General features: G+C 32.1%; 4 protein-coding genes across 5 annotated transcripts; 1 reads left to right on the top strand and 3 right to left on the bottom strand.

Moving 5' to 3' along the window:
* Positions 1 to 3,569: 3,569 nt before the first annotated feature.
* Positions 3,570 to 4,639, top strand: LOC125059591 (mitotic spindle assembly checkpoint protein MAD2B-like). The gene has a single exon (XM_047664067.1). The coding sequence runs from the start codon at positions 3,924 to 3,926 to the stop codon at positions 4,503 to 4,505; it is 582 nt and encodes a 193-aa protein (XP_047520023.1). The 5' UTR covers positions 3,570 to 3,923; the 3' UTR covers positions 4,506 to 4,639.
* A 117-nt stretch (positions 4,640 to 4,756) lies between these two features.
* Positions 4,757 to 6,218, bottom strand: LOC125059589 (gamma-butyrobetaine dioxygenase-like). Its single transcript, XM_047664066.1, has one exon. The coding sequence runs from the start codon at positions 6,045 to 6,047 to the stop codon at positions 4,830 to 4,832; it is 1,218 nt and encodes a 405-aa protein (XP_047520022.1). The 5' UTR covers positions 6,048 to 6,218; the 3' UTR covers positions 4,757 to 4,829.
* A 197-nt stretch (positions 6,219 to 6,415) lies between these two features.
* Positions 6,416 to 20,305, bottom strand: LOC125059588 (sulfite oxidase). 2 transcript variants are annotated; one of them, XM_047664065.1, is made up of 11 exons: positions 19,983 to 20,305; positions 19,585 to 19,730; positions 18,728 to 18,824; positions 16,069 to 16,247; positions 15,328 to 15,481; positions 13,955 to 14,144; positions 11,429 to 11,560; positions 10,212 to 10,404; positions 9,377 to 9,577; positions 7,817 to 7,986; positions 6,416 to 7,028 (listed from the first exon to the last, which is right to left on the bottom strand). In XM_047664065.1, exons 1-11 carry the CDS (start codon positions 20,006 to 20,008, stop codon positions 6,897 to 6,899), a joined length of 1,620 nt encoding a protein of 539 aa, XP_047520021.1. In that variant the 5' UTR covers positions 20,009 to 20,305; the 3' UTR covers positions 6,416 to 6,896. The 2 variants fall into 2 exon arrangements, with proteins under 2 accessions (XP_047520021.1, XP_047520020.1); XM_047664064.1 differs by having other exon boundaries at positions 11,429 to 11,563.
* Positions 20,306 to 23,225: 2,920 nt separating this feature from the next.
* On the bottom strand, positions 23,226 to 23,740 carry LOC125059592. Its single transcript, XM_047664068.1, has one exon. It carries the CDS (start codon positions 23,689 to 23,691, stop codon positions 23,236 to 23,238), a length of 456 nt encoding a protein of 151 aa, XP_047520024.1. The 5' UTR covers positions 23,692 to 23,740; the 3' UTR covers positions 23,226 to 23,235.
* Positions 23,741 to 25,683: the final 1,943 nt, after the last annotated feature.

Raw genomic sequence — 25,683 nt, forward strand, 5'->3', positions numbered from 1 at the left:
AAATTCCGACAAAGCCAAATCTTCGTAGAGACCTTAGGTTTACCACAAGGAATAAAGTGTCAAAAGTCCCCATCAGTCCCATGTGAGCTTAGGGACTTATTCGGGGTCCAAGGTCAAAATTTTAGGTTTTTTGGATTTTTCTCGAAAATGGTAAATTTTATCGAAAAGTACCTAAGCAAAGTTGTAGATCTTAAAATTCTCTATAAAAATGGTCTCTATGATTTTTTCTCTAAGACCCACTATTTCCCAGATATTGCGCTTGTAAGAATCACGTTCTACATAATATGCACACATTTCCTCACCACCTGTGAGGTAATGTACTCGGCGCGTTTTTTTAACGTGGTATCCCCGGTAGGCCTATTCCACGAACCTTTCTGACGTTGTTTTCAGGAACAATAATTATTTAATAGTATGAAGATTATTGATATGGGTTACTGAGTTTAACTGTCGTTCAAACTTTTTTTATTACTTTAATCTGACTCATACTCTTCATATTATTCAACTTCAACAATCATGTTTTCTTCAATTTCTTTTTGTTCTTCTTCTTCTCCTTCCTGTTGATAAGCGCTTAGAAATTGTTCAAATGAAGATGAATCAGTTGTCTCTTCCTCAAAATCACATGAATCTTCCTCTCTTTTATTTAATTGAAGATTTGAGCAAGAGACACCTTGGCAATTGGTACACGCTGGAGAACACTGCAACCCTACTTTTTTACAGCCACATTTGGCACTACAACCTTTCTTGCAATTGCAAAAAATACTAGTGTTAAGAAGTTTTTCTGGAGCAGGGGGCAGTAAAGATCGAATCGGTTCCAAAGTATTATTTATCAATTTCCAATCCCAGTCTTCAGGGTTCAGTTCATTGCCTTGCCATGTCTGAACTTGATAGTATACTCGAAACAAATGTTGACTAGCAGATGCCGATGTTGGAGGAAAACAAGATAGCTGTACTTGCTTTTTGTTTCGTGTATTTTTTACAAATTTTAAATATCTGTACGTATCTATGCAATCAATTTTTTTTGGAGCTCCATAAACCGCAAGAAGAAACCGAATTCCTTTAGTAATTAGTATTTGAGGTGAAGAATTAATTTCTGTAAATACTTTTGCGCAGTCAATCAAATCATTTTTTTTTTTCAAATAATTTTAATACTGAATTTTTGCCCCTTCTAAACATTTCTGACGTAGTATCGCATCCGGTCATCGCATGTAAAAATAAAATAAAGTTTTGGCATTTTGGATAAGCTGATAAACTTTTAGAAGAATATATTTCTGTCCGTTGCTGCGCCTTCCGAGGTTATACTAATAATGTATACATAAAAGAGACACGAGTAGGCATTTTTGCTTGCTTGAGTACCTAAATATGTATATACGTGGCATATGTGTGCATACTATGTAGAACATGATTCTTACAAGCGCAATATCTGGGAATTAGTGAGTCTTAGAGAAAAAATCATGGGGATCATTTTTATAGAGAATTTTAAGATCTACAACTTTGCACTGACGTACTTTTCGATAAAACTTACCGTTTTCGAGAAAAATCCAAAAATCTAAAAATTTGACCTTTGACCCCGAATAACTCCCTAAGCTCACATGGGACTGATGGGGACTTTTGACACTTTATTCCTTGTGGTAAACCTAAGGTCTCTACGAAAATTTGGCTTTGTCGGAATTTTCTTTATTTGATTACTATTTTTATGTCTAAAATGACCGGGCTATTAGCTCGAACGGTAAAGGAAAACGTGCGGAAACCGGCTTGCCTTAGACCCAAAACGTCGACAGCGTGTGTCGGCACAGGAGGCTGATCACCTATTTGCCTATTAGATGAACAAATGATCATGATACAGATACAGAAATCTGAGGCCCAGACCTAAAAAGCTTGTAGCGGCACTGACTTATTATTTTTTATTTGTTTAACTTTCCTTCAGTATATCGTTTTAAGATAGTATTATTTTTGTATTTGAAGCACACGAATGCAATCCCTTGACTTCGTTGAGACGTTTAAACCAACCATATGCTTGCTTCCTAGCTTTTAGTTAAATTGAACTGATTTTTGCAATTAATTGTAAAACGTCCGTACATGCACCCTTTAGTTGATCATACTTTCAAAATTTGTAATATAACATTCTCGTTTCCAAGAATGTACAATAGGTCCACTAATATTTTTAATAACTTATATTTTTTTATATGTAGCTCATGTGTCACTTAGTTTTAAGAATCCATAAATAAAGATTTTTATTAGTCAAGCTTCGCAACCCCACTACCCCTAAGGTTATGTTATAATTCCTTGTTTTAAACTATTCAAGACACTCGTAGCTTCCACCAAAGTTTCATTTATTTGAACATCTCTCCAACAACCGCCACTGAACTTAACTCTCGTCTTGTGATATTTTATCCGCTTTGGTATACTTAGAGATGTCATTATCTCCAAAAAGCCTCATGTCTCACAAATGTATTAACTTCAAAAAGCCTTGTATAAAAAAATATTTTTCAATTTTGTTAGTAGTTCCTGAGATTAGCATGTTAAAAAACGTGAAAAACAAACTCGCCTCTTTAAATTTTTCGGTAAAATAGTACTTAATATGGTGTTGACCAATACTCGGTGAATTCGGATAAAAAACTGTAAGTGCGATGGTTTTAGGCTGTAACAGCCGTAGTGAATGGAAACTTAATGAAATAACGTTTCAGTTTTGTGTAGATAGAAATTTCGTTAATTTGGTTCAACGATATAAAATTGTCAGTTATGATATTTTACAGTGAGATTATTTGTTATAACTTTTAAGCTTGGAAAATGAAAGATTAATCAGGTTTTTTTCTTTAATAATAATAAGGTTATTATGAGACTATGAAATGAATTAGTGTTGCTTTTTTTTAATTTCATTTACATCGCGTCTCGTAATAAATTTTGTTAACTAATCATTAGCAGGTGGAGTCTCGCAGCGTATGCAGACTATTCTACAGCTCGACTTGTATATTTTACAGCATTATATCTTAGTGATTATTTAAGTGGTATAACTGGCTGGAGTCTTGATTGCGCTCAACGCGGACACGATTATTTATAAATGTAAAAACATAACAATAAATAAAATACTGACTGTGGTATCTTCCTCTCGGCTATACAGGCACGAACCAGTATAGTATGATGTTAACTACAGTTGAAAAAAATTTACTTGTGCTAGTTTTTAACTAATTTACATTTTTGAATAATATCTAATACAGCGATTAAAATAAAATGGTTGGAGGCTAATACGCGAAACGAAAATTTTCGATAATTTCTTCATTTAAATTTTAAATTATACCTTATTTGCGTATAAAGGAAACCTTATACACCCTGTATAAGTGAAAAAACATTCAGCACCTGACAAATGCATATTTATTTACTACTATTATCAAAATGTTTAGCAAATTCTTGTTCTACGTTGTATGCATACTTTTCTAAAAACAGTGTCCAAAATTATTTGCAGTGTTTTAAAACAATGTATTGATAAGTACACATTTTTTTCTGATCTGTGCGACCAAATTACTGATACTGAACAAAGCCCATTTGACAACCCGTGTGAGTTGTGACGTGTCTCGTTATTTATCGTGTCGTTCTCCGTTCATGTCTCAACGAGATGAAATAATAAGAAAATTGCACACTAAGCTTATGCTAAACAAAATTAGACAGGAGACGTGATCCTCTACCACCAAACAAATTCGTAAGGAAACGAGATTAGCTCTTAAGCCTTTGAAAATAGTAAAGTATATAAAGTATATTAAATAGGGTACTCTAAAAGTCAAAACAAAAAGCGGCAAAATCTTACAAAACCAAAAACTTAAATGTTTATGTAAAAACATGTAATACATATAAATATAGCATATATTAAATATTTTATATAAAGTGAATTAAATAACAAAATATAGAGGAATCTGAAACTGACCATTGTTATGGACAATTGTTTTATAGATATCACAGTAGAGTTTCTGGGAGTAGCTTTTCACAACATTTTGTACTACTTATCTGTGTATCCTAATTACATATTTGAAACTAGAAGAAAGTATAGTGTGGTAGTTTACCGTTCCATTCATCTAGAAGTAAACGAATATATTGATTTGTGTTTAAAGAGTGCGGCAAACTGTTTAAGAAACGGGGAGTTACAGCGCATAGAATTCCTTATAACCACGAGCTCGTATGACGCTCTTCTTAAATTTGTCTTTGATATAAATAAAATTGATGAATATGATCAGACCAATGATGCTTATTTGGTTCAGGCCGAACAAAACATGCGAGGGTTCTGTTTGTATTTAACAACATTGTGTGACAAGTTTAAGGGTTTACCTGAAGATAAAAGTTTTATGATATTATTACATACCAATGAGTCTTCTGCAGTGGCTATGACAACAAACCCAAATTCAGAAGAATTTCCTTTTGTTGAAACAGAAGAGAACACCCAGTTTGATAAAATTATACCTATAAGAAGATTTTGTGTCCAAAATTATAATTTAGAAATGTTTGTGGAAGTTAAGTGAATAAACTGGAACCATCTCATCATTTCTTAACTGAAAGGGTATAGGATACACAAAGATATAATAATAATGTAGTATGGTAATTAATATACTTGGAATTGAAGTGTCATAAGCAGTGACTGTTACAGAACTTTGTTGTAATAATCTTTTGGTATATAACAACTGACATGTAAGTGTTTAAAAATAGTAACCCTTATTTACTATTTTATAAGCTAATTATTGTTGACAGACTGTTATTTATTAAAAATAATCAATATTAATTAGAACCATTTATTCTTTTTCATTATAAACATTATACCTATGTTCTATCTAAATTTTTGCACAGATTTAAATATAGCCATTATGGGGATATAGCTTTACTTTTAAACATCTCCAAGTTGAATATATTTCATCCCAGTCTACATATGCACCAATGAGCTTCCGGCTATTGTTTGTTCTATCTTCATATTTATTCCTCCCATGAAGTAATCTGATGTTATCAAAAACTAAAATATCACCTTCCTGAGTTTTAAATTTTGCTGCAAATTTGTGGTTAAGATCAAAAAATAATTTGTGTGCCTCATACCATGGTGTCACAGACTCCACTGGGCATGATAAAATACTTCCTCTCTGTGGGATTGAAAAGTTAATTCTTATAATATCTTCATTGGAGTCTACCACAATAATGGGTGAACGATATAACTTGAAGAACTGTTTTTCATTTTCAGTTCCAATGTCACTCCATTCAACTTCAATGCCTGTTAATAATTTATACTGTTCAGGATAGTTATCTTTCATATACATTGCTGTATAATGAGCATCTGATAAAAGGTTCTCTCCGCCTTGACTTTTAGTTTGCACCAAACAATGTAACATGTTAACTCCTGGGCAATATTCATAATAAGGTAAATCTGTATGCAGTTGTAGCTTATTGGAGAGATATGCAACATTGCTAGTATTTTGTACATTTTGCACAGTAAATTTTTCCCCATAGTGAGTCTCTTTTGAAAAACCAATTCTTGAAATAATCTCGTCCAATGCATCCTCCTTATTTGGTGAATTCTGAATCAGTGCTATACCGTAGACAGATATATTATGAAGCCATTGAAACAATGCTTTGTCGGATTGTAATATTTCATTATAGTTATGCTTACTACATACTTGGAAGAATTCAGAACCATTCCACCTTTTTCTTCTTGGTTTATATATTGACTCATAGTATTTTGATTGGTTCTCTTGAGTAAAACTGCGGAATTTCAACCATTCTATCCTAAACTGGGAGGTATGGCCATCATCCCATGTGACATGCAAAGAGTTCTCATCCTTATTAATGCTTTTTGGTTTCACATCTATTTTTAAATTGGAATAGTCGATAATTCTACTTTTGGCAGTTGAATGGAAACACTGATTACATTGGCAATTATCTCTTAACCAAATATGAGGGAATTTCAAGTTTTCTCCATCCACTTCTAACTGAATAAAATTATGTGTACATCGTTTGGTTATATTTTTAAAAAATACTTTAACAGTGGAATTTGCACTTTGTACTTGCCTCAACACAAACATGATGTAATTGAGAGTGGTTTGATCTCTACAAGGTCTTAAATTATCTGAGTCAATATAGATTACATTACTACAGAGCTATTATTATTCATGCAAATTGATGTCAAACTTTGCAAACAGGATCTGTAATTATTTATTTAGACAATCATACGTAAAATGTTATGTAAAATTGTAATTATGATGTGTTGTATAAAGAAAGATATAAATGATAATGGTATTCGCAAGTATTTAATGTTTAAAGATTAAAGGTCACATAACTGGTTTGAATGGATATGTGCTATTATTAATTAATGATAAATTCTATACATTTTTGAACATATGGTAGCATTTTTTTACATATGCTTGAGGGTGGGTAAAAATAAAAAAAGAAATGTTAAACTAAGTTTTTAATACAATAATTAAGTTCGATTATATCGAGATTTTATATCACAAATGTTTGTAGTGGTTTAATTAAAACAAAATAAAAGATGGTCTACAACTCTATAGAGGTAAGAACAAGACTATAAATACATTACTTATTTTTAAAATCTAAATTGTAAATAGTTTTTTATTTTGAAGCTTATAGCTATTTGAGTATTATGAGTAATAATTTCATAGTTAAATCTTCAAATTCTCATATTTTTACACAATTAAGAACAGTTGAATAATGGCCGAGTTTCTTCAATTTTTTTGGTCAGAATGACTGAAATGAAAAATTGCGATTTTTAGCAATTATGATTGATATGTTGATTGATCTGTATTAGATCTGTAATATAGATCACAGCTGGCCTTTAATTTCTTGTTTCATAATCTTTTCTTAGGATAAAAGATTCAATTTTTTAATTATTTTTTAACTACTTTTTGCTAAGGGGTTTAATTATGTTTAACATTAAATTTAACTTTGTGATAGGCGTTTCCAAGAATGCCGCGTATGTTCCAAATATCGTCGAATTTCTCTGGCTGAGTATTAAAGTTGCTATCTGTTGCTTTCACCCATACTTCCATCTAAAACAAACATTAATAAAATAGTAAGTGTTTTTCTAATCAGCAATTTGGTCCAATAATCGACCCCTAGATTCTAAACTTGTATATATATTTAAAGTAATAAAATGGTATAAGCACAAATTTAAACAATAAAGTTGATTAAAGAAATTTATTACTGAATACTACATTACACCTAATCACACATTTTAAACTATTTAAATTGATAAATAGATGTGACCTCGGGGACCGGTCAATGTTTACCGCGTTTTTATTATCTTTAAAATTGTTTAATACGTCAAATCAACGTCATCAAACGAGGTCCATAAACCCGGACACATGTAATTATATTTATGAAAGATATAAACGCTTTTTTAAATTAGATACACATAATTGTCAGAAATCTTAACTATATTGATCAGGAAAAAAAATTATAACCTTATATTGAATCTTAATATTATAAATTCACTAAGACTCGAATAGTAGAAGAACGTTGTCACGTTAATTTATTGTATTGAGTGGCTGGAAACTGAGCAAGCGCATCGTTTGGTCCTCATTCCGGATCCAATGAGCTATCGCACATAATTTTAAGAGCAGTATCTCTATTTTGTACCATTTTCAACTTGTCGACTAGACTATTTCGTACGCGATCGCGAAGGGAGATGCCAAGCATTGCACGTGTTGTGTGAATGTTGTTTCAGCTCTATAAAGATAGACAGGATGCACTAATTGAAGACATTTCTTTTGAGTGCTATATGGAGGAGGAATTATCTCTCCAATCTTAATTATATGTATACAACGTTATCGCTCACCTTAGTGTCTCCACGTTTCACGGGAACGTTTAACCTCCAGAGAGTCCAGGAATAATGTTGGCGCGGTGGTGCCGGATCGCTTTTTAATTCCGCTTCTATCCAACTTTGACCTTGATCCATACTGACATCTACTCTTAAGATTTTTGCTCCACCTCCGGAATACGCATAACCTAAAAAGAATATCGGAAGAATAGGTTACATTTTAATTAAAGACGTTAGTAAAAGATGTTTGATAAATTATTTGCTTAATAAATATGTTTCTAGGTCGCATGACGGTATGGAATTCATAATTATTGTTATAGATTAGAATTCTGACAGTACGACTAATATTCTTAAGAAAAAATGTGGAATTGATTTTTAATTATAGTTAAACTATTTAAACATCAGTAAATTTGTACTTTAGTTTTACAAAGATTGCAATTTTTTTCAGACAGGAGACAATATCAATCCAAGCGGATTTTCAATAAAAATGGAAAAGATAATTTGGATGGAATCGGGAATGAGACGAAACTATTAATAACTATATTAGAATCGTATAAGCGTAATTGTATGTAAAAAGAATAGCTGCAAAGCCTGCAAAATAAACGATTTATACCTTAAAATATATGATCAAACGGAACTTCTTTTTCTTTTATTTAAAAGTCAACAAGTTATTGTTCGTTATAAAGCAATTTGTTATATTAAATATTTATATATGTATAATTCAGCATGTAAACATGGTGTCGAGTAGTTACTGACCAGATGGATTCAACTACTAAAGTAAGCTGAAAATTTACATCTTATTTTTACTACTTTTGTTTTTTTACTGAAACAAAATAATTTAGATGAAATAGGAAGCAATGCAAATGAAAAGGCAAGAAAGAATTTGTAGTACAAGGCGAAGTAAACGGGCTAATAATAAAACACAGAATAATACAGAATATGTATAAATTTAGAAAAGTTTGTAGAAGTGAACTTATCTCATATCGTTTACTTACGAAGGTAGTATATCATAATACATCATTCTAGAATCCCTATCAATTCTGAATTCTGTTAAACATGATAACTCTGAAATGTTAACATATTGTGATGGAAAAGTTCGCGTCGGTGAAATATAATGGTGCTTGTACACATTCGCATTTACGATGCGGGGCGGAGATTGAATTACGCGTTATTGTTAATATTATTTTCGACTTAACCACACCACATAATAGTAACTTTTACGTATAAAGAGTCACTAGGTGGTCACGAAACGTTTTACTATACTTGGGTACAGTACTGTACTCGGGTACAGAATAACGTTACGGCGCGTTACACGGGGGAAGGGGGGAGTGTGTGTCAATAATCTCCAAAAATTGCGTGACGTAATACTTGAACGCTCCCTGATAATAACCCGTAGCAAATAATTAGATTATTTCGAATAACGGCAACACGGTTCTCTTTCCATACATAATATCACTTTAAATTCAAAGCATGTCCTTTAGAGGGTATATTTGGTAAGATATGCAACTACAAAACACTTCATTTAAGACAAATATACCGATGGAATCTTACCAGTGACAACCAGAAAAAATTTCTTACCTTTAAGGGTAACACAGCCCCCTTTGACATTGACAGTGTCGCCATCTACAGGGTCACATAGAGCTGAGGTAACAGGCAGACTATAAACAGGTGGAGCCGTGCTGAAGTCTGCCGTTTCCCAGGTCTTGCTTGGATTGAAACCTCTGTAGTCTTTCTGGTGCCAATGGGAAGGGCTTTCGTCGCGGGAGATGGTTATCGATTCTGGAGAAATATTGTTTTCATTCATAATTTCATACTAACAGATATACAGAATATTTGGCATTAGTCTTATTTCAAAAGTTACTTAAAATGTTAGGTTTAAAGATTTTTAGCAGAAGTATGAAAACACTTCTAATATATCCCATATACCATTATATACATACCTACAGTACAAACCAATGCAAAACTACTAACATACTAAAATCTTACCAAAAATTCTAGCACAAGACTAGAAAACAAAAATGGTATCAGTCGAGGGTAGTCGAAAACATTACATGGATTTTATTCCATCAGCATTCCTTTAAAACCCCATTATATGTACAATTGTACACTTTATTATTATTTTTTTATGTTATAAACTATTTAAAAAAATTGTGTTCTATTAAGAGAAAATAATAAATTGTAAGATTATCTATGAAAATCTGATACCTAAATATCAAATGTTATATATCTGAATGTTTAGTATATTTTTTTATGTTAAATAGTTGTAAATTTATAATAATACATAACTTCAATCCGGTCAAAATAGTGTTTTATTCAAATATTTTTTGTTACTAAGTATAATTTTTTTTTAAACTTTACAATAGTAGTAGTAACGACGACAGTTTTTCGACGAAAAATTCGTTCAAAAACCTACCAAGCCATTTCACGCTACGTACGGCCGGCGCACCGGGAACTATTGCTCTCAAGGGATAACCGTGGTCAGGCGGTAATGGCACTCCATTCATATGCGTGGCTATTAATATGTCTGCGCGAGGATCCACCGCCTGGTGGAGCGGTATCGACGTACTGAAGTTCATGCCTGTAGCATCCATATCTGCGCCTGTAAACTAATTAATATACTGGTTGATTTTTTTTATCAATTGTTCAATTGATACAAATTGGTCAGCAGTGTGTTTCTTTTGTTTAACTAGAGTAAAAAACGTTTCTTTCTGCAAAATATCGTTTTAGTATTAAATAAATCAATCTATATGAGATATATTTGTATCCAATAATATCAAAAACTGCTCCAACCAACTACTAATTAAAAAAAATTCAATCGCTATTAGAATTTAAAGAAAACACTTTTTAACCGGATTTAAGTTATGTATAAATTTACAATTATTTTACATAATTTTAAATTTAACCGACGTTTCGCGTGCCTGGTCACGGTCACTGAAGACAAAAGGTGTTGAATGTCAAAAAAGTATCGCAGCTGTAGAAAAAGTTGTATTATCTGTATTTGTTTCCCCGGAGTTGGTATCGACTAAAAGATTTGAAGGTTTTGGCAGAAATAGCTCACGGTGTTCTCTATTTTCGCGGATTGTTTATTTTGAGATTTTAATTTGGATATTATTGGATCCCAGGTGTTTGACAATTTTAGGCCGTCTTATCTATTAAAATAATTGTAAATTTATAATAATACATAACTTTAATCCGGTTAAAAAGTGTTTTCTTTAAATGTGTAAAGGTTATGTTAATTAAAGACAAAACCACCATTAGAATACTTCATTATCTCTGAGTTATTTATTTACTAAATTAAGAAATTGTGAACATGTTACGGTCTTTCTTGCAGTTAAATAAAATGTGTAGTTTTCAAAAGAAAAATATGATAGATTTTTTTTAGGATAGGATTTTAAAATGCATTTTTATTTAGTCTTTTATTTAGAGTTAATATTTTACGTTATTGCCGAGCTGCCGCGACGGACTAATACATAGTGTATTGCTATACAATTTTTAACAGGCGAGCGAAATATCTTGAATTTCCAACATTTTTTTTCACTGACAAGTAATTTCTATAAAAGCGTTGTGTTTAACAGATAAAACTATATATTTAATGTGATGGCTAAGTTTTTGAATCAAACTATTACTTACAATAACATGTTTCCCCTCCGTATCTTCTAAGTCAACGCCGCAATGTATTAACACATCCCGGAGACGTACACCAGTCCACACAGCGTTACTAATGGCACCACCAGCCCAATTTAGCCCCTTTACAGGCTTAACCTGCTTTAAATAATATAATCAATGAAACATCTTTACAATTAAAACCCTTGCAAACATATGATGGTAAAGGTACGTAAAAAAACTAACATGATAGTACGCGGTAGTCACGAAACTACTATAAAGTACCTATCAGCAATTGAACAATTTATCCTGAACATTGCAGTTTGTATGTATAGTATGGGCTAAACAATTTAAGAAAGCGACGTCTAATTAAAAAAAAACCAAGAAACTTGCCCTATAAGTTTATTACGATAATTATAATACTTTCAAGATCTGGTGCAACCCGTTCCCAAATAATACAAAAATATTCTTATCTTTTTGGCAAAGTATTATACATAGTTTCACAAGCAATAAGTGTTAAATTTGGAACCATGCATAATTGCAAGAACAAATGTTCATAAAAATCCCTTTCATAGAACTGAAAACATGTTTTCAAACAGAAGACCTCCTCCTAGTATTCATTATATATGTCACCGAAAAATTGCACACACCGTTAGATTGTAATCTATCTCGCGAGATTGTGAACTGTCAAAAGATTGTGAACCTTAACCGTCGTATGTGAAACCGTCAAATTGTGAAACGGATCGCGCGCTGATTGGTTGAACGGAATATACCCCGCGCCACCATATTGTTTGTTAATTCAAACAAACTCGAATAACAACTGATTCTAGATGGCGCTAAAAAATAATACAAAATATTAAATCGAGTATTTATAATCTCACGTTTAATCTCATTCTTCACTCTTATGTCACTCTGAAGAAGATTAAATTAACAAACAGAAGTTTTAATCCATAAGGATTACAGTAGGTTTATAAAAATTTGAGTTTCACAGACAAGAGAGGAGGAAGGGAGAGGTGCAAACGTGCAAAAGACGTCAAAATCTACATAACATTCGATTATTCTCTTTGACACCCCAATAAACGATAATTTTGTAAGTAATCCTTATGTTAATGCATTTCAACTGATAAAGGCATATCTATATATCTATCATAACAACGTTATATTTAGCTTGACCTAGTCTTATCGTATATCATTTATCTATGAAGGATAGATAATGCCAAACTTAGTTTTTGCTATTTATAGCAGATTCAACTCCAATTTATCCCTTTACATAGAATGTCTTACAAGAAGTCGTCATCGACATAATTTCGCGCTGCCTTCAGGGAGCGTTCAAGTATTACGTAACGTATTTGGGGGGGGGGGGATTCCTTTTGAAAACGTTACGATGCGGGGCGGGGATTAAATTACGCGTTATTGTTAATATTTTTTTCGACTTACACCACATAATAGTAACTAAAGAGTCACTAGATGGTCACGAAACGTTATACTATACTTGGGTACAGTACTGTACTTGGGTACTGAAAAACGTTACGGCGAGTAACATGGGGGGGGTCAATAATCTCCAAGGTCTGTAAATTCTGGATCTACTGAACCGACTTTGAAAATTCTTTACTTTTAATGAAATTGAATGAATTGACAAATTTTAGTCTTTTGTCATGTGATTAATTTTTAAATTTTAATGAAAACTTATTCATCAAACACATTTAACTAATTAAGTCAGAAATTGACCCATTTTAAAAATTATTCTCCCTTTTTAAGTTAAATGAAGGGAAAATAGAGATATGGAGTATGGACAGCAAAAACTATGGGTGTGGGTTAATGGCCTCAAGGTTAAGAAAACTATTCTTAAAATGTAATACCACTTTAAAAATGATTATCTATGAATGCGTATCTTTATTATCTAGTATATTTATTAAGAAAGCAATTTGATAAAATTGAAACAATGAATTGCAAAATCAATAAATAATTACTTTAATTCCATTTACAAAGGAATTTTATCAAGATAATGACTGGCATGTTTTTTGTATTAGTCATAAACACGATTAAATCTACCTTTATTTTAAAATGTAATTGTCGGGTAGGTAAAGAGAGTTATTTTTTTTCTAGTCTACTGCGTCTAAAGTTCCTCGAAAACAGTATTTGTTTTTAGCATATAGGTAAATAAATGCCTAAATGGACAACGAGTTTCTTGGCTAGTCTTCAAATCCGGATATCCGGATACATAGTGTAAAACGCCAAAATGTTTAATCAAAGAACTTTGACGACTCATTGGTCTAGTGGTTAGTACCCCTGACTGCGAATCCATGGGTCCCGGGTTCGATCCCCGGTTGAGATGAACATCGATGTGATGAGCATTTGGTGTTGTGCTTACGTCTTGGGTATTTAAATATGTATTTATATGTCTATCTATCTATGATATGTATGTATATCCGTTGCCTAGTACCCATAACACAAGCTTCACCAGCTTAGCATGGGACTAGGTCAATTGGTGTGAATTGTCTTAAAAAAAAAACTCTCATAAATAATTTTTTTTTAAAAACATACTAAACATACCTTATTCATCTCGCTTCGTCTATTTCCAGCGCACATGAGCGCAGCCCGAATAGAAACTCGTGGGAAGCGGTCCAGCTCTGATAAACTGAACTCGAACTGCTTATTGACCCCTTTGACGTATATTTTGAATGAATGTGTTTTTTCATCCAATTCTGGCACCGGCATGTGTTGACGGACGTAGAACAATTCACTGGAACATAGTCATTTTGTTTAAGACATTTTATCCTGATTTATAGGGACAATATTACCCATAGATAAGCAATAAGTTTCCTTTTTTTGGCCCATAGATAAGAGGCCATCCATAAAGTACGTCACACGAATTTTAGGACTTTTGAACCCCTCCCCCCGTCCTTGTCACAGGTTGTCACATTTTTATAACCCCCCCCCTCTTGATGTGACGTCACACATTTTTTAAATTCATGTATGTATTTAAAAATAATCGTTGTAATAACAACTTTAAACAATTCGCGTAAGGTTGATTTTGCAATAATATATGCTTGTAACTTATAGAAACAGACAGAAATAGTGTTTCGGGACACTTTTGAGCGTTACTTTTATTCGAGACTGTGCATCTTTTGTTTTTTGTTTATCAATGGTTTTAGTATTTAAAATTTTAACATGTGACGTCACAAAAGTATTGACCCCCCCATGCCCCTTGTCACACGATGTCACACTTCGGTGATACCCTCCCTCCCCATTAACGTGTGACGTACTTTCTGGACCTAAGCTAGACTCTTGTAGGTGTGGTAATTATTCACAAAAAAACTTTTTAGGTCTGGGGTCAGATTTCTGTATCTGTGAACATTTACTTTTTCTAATAGGCAAGTTGAACAGTATTCTGTGCCTCTGATGGATGGCGATGTAGCGTTTTTGTGGTTTAAGGCGAGCCGGTTTCCTCACGATGTTTTCCTTAACCGAAATCACAAAATTATATATTTTTAATTCTATATCACGTCACTGTAGAATGATAACCTCGTAAGTCAAAAAATACTTACTTTTTAAGACTCTTATGTCATTTAACTGGTATAATAATGAAGTAAGGATTTATGTTATTAATAAATAAGTCCTTTCATCTAAAACTATGGACAAAAACACATAGGTAATATTTTAACAAACATTGACGAAATTATTTTTTTTTAGTTTCCTGTAATGTTTGGTTCTCTGGACATACGAGGTTATCATTCTATAGCGACAATAAGTAACAAGACACACTCTAACTATAATGACGTAACACGTTTTGACCAAAAAATTTGTCTATAGTAGACTCTGCAATTGTTGGTTTCACTACAGTCCTTGAGTTAGCTACAAAGGTTACCGAACATAATATAAAAAAAAAAAAGGTTACCGAAGGCCATAGAGCTATTTATACTCACTTAGGAGTGTCAAAATGTTCGACCTGCTCCTTAGGTGGTATTTCAGCATTGAAAGGTTTCGCAGTCTTCACAATCAATCGCTTGTCTCTATACGGCTCTTTCACCCACAATTCGTGATCACTGTGGTCCATTACATCTTCATCGTGAAGGTTTCCTAAAATAAATATCAAATTATACACGATTCTTTGTTTGTTGGCTGTTACCTTTTTAAGTATACAATTGATTAGTAAATGGTAAAAAAACATATATATTTAAGCCAGAGAGGTCAATTTGTTTTACCTACCTTAAGGGTAGGTAAAAATGTAAACATCTTGCCAGCTATTCATCTTGTCATCATTAAAATATATATTTGTAGATTTTTATAGTTTAGTACAAGATTACAATTATTTGATTGTTAATTAAATAATTAAAACTCCTTTATTTGTTTAAAAGGTAAATGTCATTGTCAGATGTCATGGTCATTCAAAATTCTTGGCATAGCTACTTGTAGATTGTCTTATTCCCATCTCGCTCGCGCACGCTATAATCACACTGATAATTTTGTATCACAGGTGCGCGCGGATCGTAAAATTTCACTCTCATCAAATTTTCATAACGCGCCTAAAGAAGTATAACTTCAAAAATACAATTTAACTTTTAATTTTTTTTGGATTTGTTCGTACAGTTCGTAAAGTTTAAAACAAGACGAATTGTTTCCAGCTATTCCATCATAATACTGCGTCTAAAATATATTTCTCTTACCAATCCTGTACGATTCCAACAATGTATATATCTCTGCGGTTTTATGCATTCCATACACATTCCAGAATGGTTCAATGCTGAATCCGCCTGCGTTCAAAATCTGTTCACCTCCTGGGTGAGACGGCAGGAACGACGTCACGTCGTACACCCCATTCTTGTAGATGACCCAGAAACTTGATCTGATAATAATAAAATCAATATATTGCGGTAAATTTTGGAGCCTTTATAGTACACCAATAATATAAGTAAGTATATAAGATTATATTATATTTAAACATAACATTTTCATTTACCAAAATGCGACATCTTTAATTTTATTTGTTACATACTGCATATATTACAGATATATACAGTATGTAACAAATAAAATAAATAGATTTATTATTTATTTTTTATTTATTATTACAAATAAGAATCTATTTATAACATTTTCTTGTAACCACTGGCTCTAGCATGGCAACTCAGATTTTAATGCAAATTTTTTTATATTATTACATTTCTATTAATGTATGTCGAAGCGACGACTGGTACAGTAAATCATGTTCATAAAGTAAATAGAGTGAAAATATTTAGTAGTAGTAGTAATACAGTGTGAAAAAATTTTTTTTCACAGAAGTACTCTAAGCTATTTATATATACATACCAAATCTTTTTTTAAATAATATTCGATTGTACCTTTATCTTATAGATAACATTGGTATTTAGCAACAAAATAAAAATAAATGATAAGCGATTTTTAATGATGTGTAGGTATTATGCGATCAAAGAACAATCCGGTGGCGCTACAACCTTATATGGGCCTTTGCATTTTTTGATAATTTCTATAAACAAGTTTGGATCAGCCTTTAGTGCCTTCCACGCCGACGATTTTTACGGTTTCCTCGCGATACCTACATAGGAGCAAGTGTTAAATGCGCAAAAGAAATATAGCGCGCGCCGTGTTTCGGACATCTGATCATTGAACAACACTATTATATCACAGATAATAAAGTGCATATATTGTGTAGCAACACCCGCAATATCATTCGTAATAGATACAATATGTCAAAATTTTTATCAGATACAGATATCGTATCTTATCTGTAAGCCAAGAGCTATATTCTGTTCTATATTCTTCAATTAATTACTTTAGGGAATAAATACAAATTAATGTATTTTGTGAATTCCTAAAACCATGACATTGACACTGTATCATCAGAAATAGCATCCAGAACTTCTGGGTATAGTTATGTTAACATATCCATTAATAGGTAACTTTAGGTTTTAACTTTAACTTAGAGGTTTAAATTTACATATGTTTTCTGTTTGATAGCTCGTTATTTAAAGGTGTACATGGTACTGTAATATCACCCTTTAACATGTACCCATATACATACCTAGTGGAAAGGGAAAATTATTGAATTATAGCTACTGTAATTTGTGTTGTATTACTTAATAGGCCATGAATTTTTATCAAAATAGAGATTTTTTTATCTGATAACTACAACCTTCTCTTCCCTTCCCACCTTGACCGCTAATAATTTGACATCTGTCAAAAGAATCAATGCGAGTATCGATAACACTTTATCCAACAGAATCATCTTAAGTGGAAGATCAGGCACAATAAATACTGATAAAAATATTTTTCGTAATAAATGAAGGTTATTGCTATTTATTCAGAGATAAGATTTTAAAGTGTTTGTATGATAATTGCAATTTTTAGAAGAAATTGCAGTAGTTTTTACATTTATTAATCTAAGATAAATACCTAAAATCGATAAATATTTTTATTTATTTATCATTCACTAATGTATACAAAAACGTCAATCAAACATAACATAAGTCTAGTTCCAAAAGACAAAAAACTTTTTTTATGAAGTTTGACATATTTGACAGCGCTCAAGACGAGATCCTGACTTTTTTTTCCCTTTATGGCTCTGGCACGGTTTGTGCATTAGCCAGCGTCAAGTATAAAGATCCTGACTTGAGATACAAATTAGAATATGGACATCAAAATTGTTTCTGTACTATTGCAACTTGCATAGTCTATAGGCCATAGCCAATAGGCCAAAGTTATAAATTAATTTAAAAAAAGTGTGTGCATACAAAGTACACATGTTAGAAGTGAAACTTCTTTGGCAAACTAATTTTAAGTCTTGTTCATATTTATACAAATCTTTAACTTTAGATATCCGAGACTTAGAGGGAGGGAAAAAAGAAGATATGTTAGAAATTTAATTGTCATTAAAATATTAAAAGTGTCGCAAATTAATACAAATAATAAATTATTTAAATTTATTTTTTCGATAGTAAAAACACGTGGCATTTTAATTTACAATTCGTCATTTGAGATTTCAATAATTATTTTGCAAAACATATAAATTACATACTAATATTTCATAAATTGTCTTTACGAAATTTTAATTGTAAAAATAGAATTTCTATAAGGAATGTACCCTTCTCACTATCTCTCAATCTGTCTTAATTGCTGTCTCCCTTTTCTTCGACAAAAAGTTTTACCCTAAATTTTACCCTCATATGCCTAAAGAAGTTTTACTTAAAAAATTGAATTGTTTGCATATTTTGGCAAGATTGGCTGATCACATACTTAGCATGTGAATTGTACTTGCGACATTTAATTATATTTATTTATATCTCAGTTAAAAATGCTGATACTAACTTGCTGTCATGCTTGCTGACTTCCTCAGCTCTGTATGTTGGTAGATCAGGTCTCTTTGCTCCAGCTTCAATAATTTCATCTTTACTCTTGTTTTTTTCTGAAATGTTAAGATCAAGCATTAGTTTATGTGACCACTATAGTTTTAATTATATAATTGAAAATTCATCAATTTATTTCATACATTTTAAAGTGACAGTGGTATATTACTAGGTATAAAAACAATTGAAAACAGTGTTGGCCTAGATGCTTAGGCGTGCCAAGCAATAGGCCAATCACCTTACTTGATTATGAAATGATCAAAGAAACCTATATAGGGTTGGATTATTGTTATTTACAGTACTATACTGACTTTGAGGACTGGTTAGAGTTAGATTTTATTGATATTGTTACAAGTTTTAAGGAGTAACATAATCATTTACGCTTATAAGAAACATCTGCTTCTTTTATGAGTTTATTAATTAGTTATCACTGACTCAATTTTTATTTAGTATGTTTATACTACAACTATACATTATATTTGACATTTACCTCTATCATTATAGACACACACATTTGTGACAAGCTTGTTTTATAAAGTTATATTAAATAAAATACAAAACATTGATTCATTAAGTAATTTTAACCTAATTTACTTGTTGCTAATGAAGCTTTTTAGGTAACTTTTAAAGCTGTTTATTAAGTGAAGCATGAAAAGTTTATAAGTGTTTTTTATATGTGTACTATGTGAAGATAGTAGATATTAAATACATAAATAATTATTTCTTGTGAGAATTTCGTTATGTTTTTTGTTAATGCACTCAGTTTTTTCAGTCATTATTTTTTTATTATTAAATTATTTAAATATGTTTTGTATTTACCATTAGCTAATCCCACTGCAACAGAACTAAAAATAAAAGCAGATGTTGCTCCAAGTAACTTTCTTGTATTGTTCCTTTGCCTTTCATATTGATTTCGAATAACAATCGGCGTGAAATTAATAAATTTATTTCCTTTTAGACTTCCCCTGCAATAATTAATTCCAAAATATAGTCATGTAAAAATACACATGAATTCAAGTTTTAAAATTACTTATTTCAAAAAATAGTTTTCGTAGTTTAATTAAATATTATAAATACAAGGAACGTAATATGAAAAACAGGCATAATTGATAGAAAACAGATGTTAGCAAACAGATGCTAGTATGAGCATTCCGAGCGATTATAAAGTAATATTCATTTAAATATCGAACATTGATGTACAATATTAAAAAGCTTACCTAAATAATAATGTTTTTAAAGACATCTTGTCAAGACACAGTCCGAATCACATATGAATTTTTATTACCTACAATTTACCTATAGTCCAATACTGCTTGACAAATTTGCGATAATTAATGTTAATGTAGCCTTGAAGATGTTCACAAATCACAATACTAGGTGGTTATCTTATCTTAAAAACCGTGTTAAATATTTTACATATCACATTTAGTTCGACTATGGGTGGTATTAAATTTGATATTAGTCCATAATATAATCATTCATTTTATGACATGACTACCAACTTAATTATTTTTGTTTACCTATTTACAATAACCGAAGAAGAAGGTTATCACTTATCACTAATCACATCAATTCGACGTCTCACGTCATGTTTTTACTCGTCTTTGACTTGACACTTGACATATGGCTGACAGAGCCAGTTTCAGATACGATTTTCTTACGGAGTAAAATTTAGCGGCTAGGGCATTTGTCATATTTTCTATGCAGGCTAAGAGTGCAGTTCAGCAGGCAGACCAAAATTATGTAAAGAGATAATGTCGGCGTTTCCTGGTAAAAAAGGCCACCAGCATCTACGACATTTATCTCATACGGTAAAATTCTCAGTCAAGACAATTTCGCTATCATATCTTTTGCATTATCTAATATCTCATGATTCATAATATTGAGGGTTTTAATTTAAGTTTGATTGTAACCAAGTGCCTTTTTTATGTTAAGAAGCAAATGGGATGATAATTTTAATAATTAATTTATTGTAACGAGCAAAAATTTCGAATATTATTATATATATGTTAAAATACTCTTCTTACCCACATCCGTATTACAATACCTGCCTTTTGAGCAGTACGTACGTAGGGTAGGGATAGTTCTACCCTAAGTACAATTCGTAAGTTAGTTTTAATCTTAGTTTGAACTTTCGCAAATGCCATTGGCGTTTTTATTGCATCTGTTAAATATCACCATATTTTATAATGCACAACACTTTAACCTAAGTTATGTGTCAAAGAGTAAGTAGATGTTACCTATTCTGTTTTTTGGTTTTGTAGTTGATAATATGAGCGGTAACAATTATTGGCAAGCAGACTCTGACTTCTTATACTGTGACGACATTATAAGAAGAATACATCAGAATAAAGGCTCACAGGATTAACTATTTATTTATATAAAGCTAAATAGATAAAAAGTTGTTGGTTTAGTGCTCTAGCAACATACCGAGACTAGATGATGTTAGCCACCTATTCATCTACATCGGGACAGTTTCGTCTGCCAGTTCTGCCAGCCTTATAAACACGGACGTCGGAGATACATGCACCTTGATTGAGGTGTTCTTATGCTCGAAAGTTTTGTCCTTTTGTCCAAGACCTTTCTTAGCATCCAATAGTAGGGATTTATGGTGCTTCTTGGAATATTTTCCTTAAGTTACGTAATCTCTTAAAGGACTCTTCCTTCGTGTGTTTTTATAAGACAGTTTCAAATCTCGATATCGTGATAGCTGCTAGGTATTTGTTCGCTCCTTATCGGGTTATATCAGCGTAGTTACTTTCTTTATCAAGGCATGAATGTCACGTGATATTCATTCTGTAATATATTAGATAATTAAATCATCACTTATTAGATAAATCGCTTTATTTGAGTGAAGAGAGAAATATTTCTGTAAAAAACCTGAACACCGGAATATTAAAAACAAAGTTTTTTAAGCTAATTTGTTTATTACGTGTGGAATTTTGTATTCTGCCTCAATTGTTAGTCATCTCCTGAACACACTCCATAAACGATATCCATAAAAGCCAAAACTCATAGAAGATCGTACACGTTGTTAGTAACTCGGAGCACGTATATAAGTTTTTTAATAAGGTAGCAATTAGTGAGGGAAACTTGTGCCCACTACGAGAGTCTGTAGTCATTCGTATACGAATCTGTCTATAGGAAAGTTTTGTAAATAATACTTAGTTAACAGAAACAGAGTTAGTATATTTCAGAGCACTTATTCTAGTGATTTACTAAAACCTTGAGTTGGAACGCTTGAACCCTGGTTGTTTCTTTCTAGGTATACAATTAGGCTTTACTTATGGTGAAAGAATGATTGATTAAATTGTACGGCGTGTGTCTGAACCTTTTTGATTGTAAAGATAATAGACCTAATAGAAGAGGAGACCACGATGCTAAATGGGGATTTACTCGAGTTTCCATAGAGACCTATTGAGTTGTGAAGTTTAGACAATAAAGATAAAGAAATGTTATATAATGTCTTACCTTGTAAACCTTTTCATCGGTGGGGGGAGACATGAAGAACTGTTCTCATATCTGGGCGGGAGCTCCTCAGTACCAGCTCCTTCCACTTGACCGTTTTCAAAGAAGCGGTTCGAATCGTCGACGACCGATCCCTCTCCGAGTGGCTTGGTCCCTTGGCGTTGCGTAGAGATGTGGGGTCACTCTGCATCTTTACCCCATTGACCATGGAGAGTGTTCAGCAGACCTGCAGCTGAGTTTCATCATCGAATGTCGAGGCAGATTATGGAATTCCACCTCGGACGTGCGTAACTAAGCGTTTTTTAAGGCAGTTTTGCCGCGCACCACTACTATATGGAACCAGCTGCCCACTGAAGTATTTCCGAATCATTTTGACTTAAAGTTAGACTTAGTCCTTCAAGAAAAGAGCGTACCAATTCTTAAAAGGTGGGCAACGTACTCGCGAGCCCTCTGGCGTTGAAAGTGTCCATGGCGGTATCACTTAACATCAGGTTAGCCTCCTGCCCGTTTGCCCCCTGTTCTAGAAAAAAAATCTTTTTATAAGTAGTGATTCAGTCATAGACAACGACAATGGATACGGCATAGTAACTGAAGATTTTGCAATTATCCTCAAACAATGCCAATTAAATATTTTGTATGACATTGATTTATTAAGTTTCCAGCCGACCTAGTTTAATGGAAGTATTTGAAATAAATACAAATGTTTTACTTGATACATTTAATAATTCTTTAATATCTTTCAGCTATAAAATTATACAATAAAATACTTATATATAAAATAATGAATGCATAAAAAAAACCGCACAATCATCCACGAACTAGGATTCATATGTTTAATTTAAAGTTTCTACTCTTACTCAATAACAAATTTTCTATTATATTCGCAAACAAAACAATCAAGGAAGTATACATTTAGATATATATTTTATGTTCAATTTGTATTTAATCACAGCGATATTAAAATAAAATTTTCCTAAGAAGAATAACAGAAGTAGGATAGGTTTATTCTAGGTCACACTCCACAGTTAAAATGTCATTTTCATACGTCCAGGAACCAGACTTTACCTCGCTTGGCAGAGTTCTTACGTTGAAGAAGTTGTTCTTCGAGTTACCATTTGAGTGGTGAGCTTCAATCACTACAGCTGTCTTCTTCGTTTGTACTGAAATATCATCCTCGTTAAATCCATGTAGAGATACTTTTATAACATATTTATCACCATCAAATCCTTCTGCCAATATCGGATTCGGGAAATGGCGAGACAGTGCCTTCATTTTCTCCTCAAAAGTTTTCATTTCCCTTTCATATTCCTGCCAATATGCGCGGCTCTCTGCTTCTACTTGGTTAAATTTGTTTGTTATGAAGTTTTCAAGAGTCTGATCATCATCGTCTATGTTTATTTTCTTGTGAGGCGCTGCGCTCACAGTCGCGAGAAGGCCAAGTATTACGTATGCCAACATGTTTCTTGTCTGTGGTGATACTAGTGTCTGGTCTTTGTAAGTGTTCCCTTTTAAACTTAAAATAAGCGTTTTCCTGTTGCAATGTGTTTACTTTAATAATTACATACAGGCCGTTGTATAATGGCTGTATTTATTTATTATAAACTTAAAATTCAATAATTTAAAATGGATACAAACTTGCTTGTTAAATTAAATACACATATCAAAACACAATTACTTATTTTCATCATAATTTAAAATGGCTTATAGCCGTTAAAGATCGAAGAAGAATGTGTGTGTATGAAGAAGAAATCGACGAAAAATATTAATTAAATTATGTATTAAATATGCATCCCTTTGATATTTTATTTTGGGCTCCACTCTTATATTAACTTTTAGTTTAATATATGAATTGATCCGTTTTAATATCGTTATTACTAATGGTTATTGTGCCTCACTCGACATAGATAGGTATAGTGTGTTGCGGACTTTTTTGTAGATATTTATAAGATCTACAATTACTTAGAACATTTTATGGTTCTATCTTTAATAGTTTAGGCAGGGTACGCAAAATAAGTAACTTTTTTGGTTGAATTTTTACACCTTATGTCCGAAAAACCCTAATATCTTACGGAACCCTATTTTTGTTCAAAATTAAATATAACCTATATTACTCGTGGATACTGTAGCTTTCGAATGGTGAAAGAATTTTTAAAATCGGTCCAGTAGTTTATGAGCCTATTCATTACAATCAAACAAACAAACAAACAAAGTTTTCCTCTTTATAATATTAGTGTAGATAAATTCCTAATAACATACACATCCCGTATGTCATATCAGTTTATTTACGTCAATTATGCCGATCTTCCTCTGACCTCTACAAAGCTTTAGATTTGTCATGATTTAAAATTAAGTTTAAGGAAAACAAATAATATAATAATTGTATTATTGGGAGTAATGTTTACTAGATAGCTAGTTTAATGTTGAACTGGTGTTGTTCCGGGATTCGGTTTTCAAAATCCTCAACTTGCATAAATATTAAATACGAAAGTCCAAAGGTGGTTCCACCGTTTCTAGCTTCACAAGAGGTCTTTGGATAAGATTCAAGAGAGCGCATATTACACTTCTCTGATAAACAATAAACTACAAGCTCCCACCTTTTCAGAATGCCAAATCATAAAATGACTGCTTCACGACTGATTTGAGAGGGACCGCCGATGCGAAAACCGCTGTGTGAGTTCGAAAAGTGAGTTACAGAATCGCAGGGCAGTACGTTTTTGTCATACGAAACTCATACTCAGCGCTGACTATGAATTTTAGAATCTTATTAAAAGCAAATCATTTAGAAGATATGTCTAATACGATTGTTAAGCCCCAAAACTTACAGACTGGCTATTCAATAAAAAATAGTTAAAAAGCCAATGCGATAAGATTAAAGAGAGAATACTAGTACTAAATATTGATGAATACTGTATTGAATATTTAATAGCATAAATAAGCGTATTTAAGATATTTCTTTACTTTGATTTAGTATCAGGTTATATAGTGTTTCCCCCAATAATCGAATCCTGGATCTCTAGTCTACTCGTATAATCTCGTCCGCCCTTGATTAGGGAACTGGCAATAAAGGTTAAATTAGCATTATTTAACGAAGTCCATAAGTGTAGATTGTGTTAACAATATGAATAATGATCATATTTATAAGTCAAAGTTTTAATTAGAAATCATAACAGTCAAATATACAGTATTAACAATTTTCTTAACCTACGTATATTTAAAAAGTCTAGATATAGTTACCGGGACACGAATCGCTAACTAAGCCATATAACCAATTCATATCTCGTTTCAGACACATAAAGTAATATTAAAAATGTCCTTACTCATACATAGAACATTCTGATAATTTTAAATCAGTTTTTTTTAGGACGCGTTATAATAAGGACATCGATTAACAATTAATGGAACAAAATATTTAAATATTAGACTTCTAAATTCACACTAAATTTATGAAGA

This window comes from Pieris napi, chromosome 20 (assembly GCF_905475465.1).
Source record: "Pieris napi chromosome 20, ilPieNapi1.2, whole genome shotgun sequence".
NCBI lineage: Eukaryota > Metazoa > Arthropoda > Insecta > Lepidoptera > Pieridae > Pieris > Pieris napi.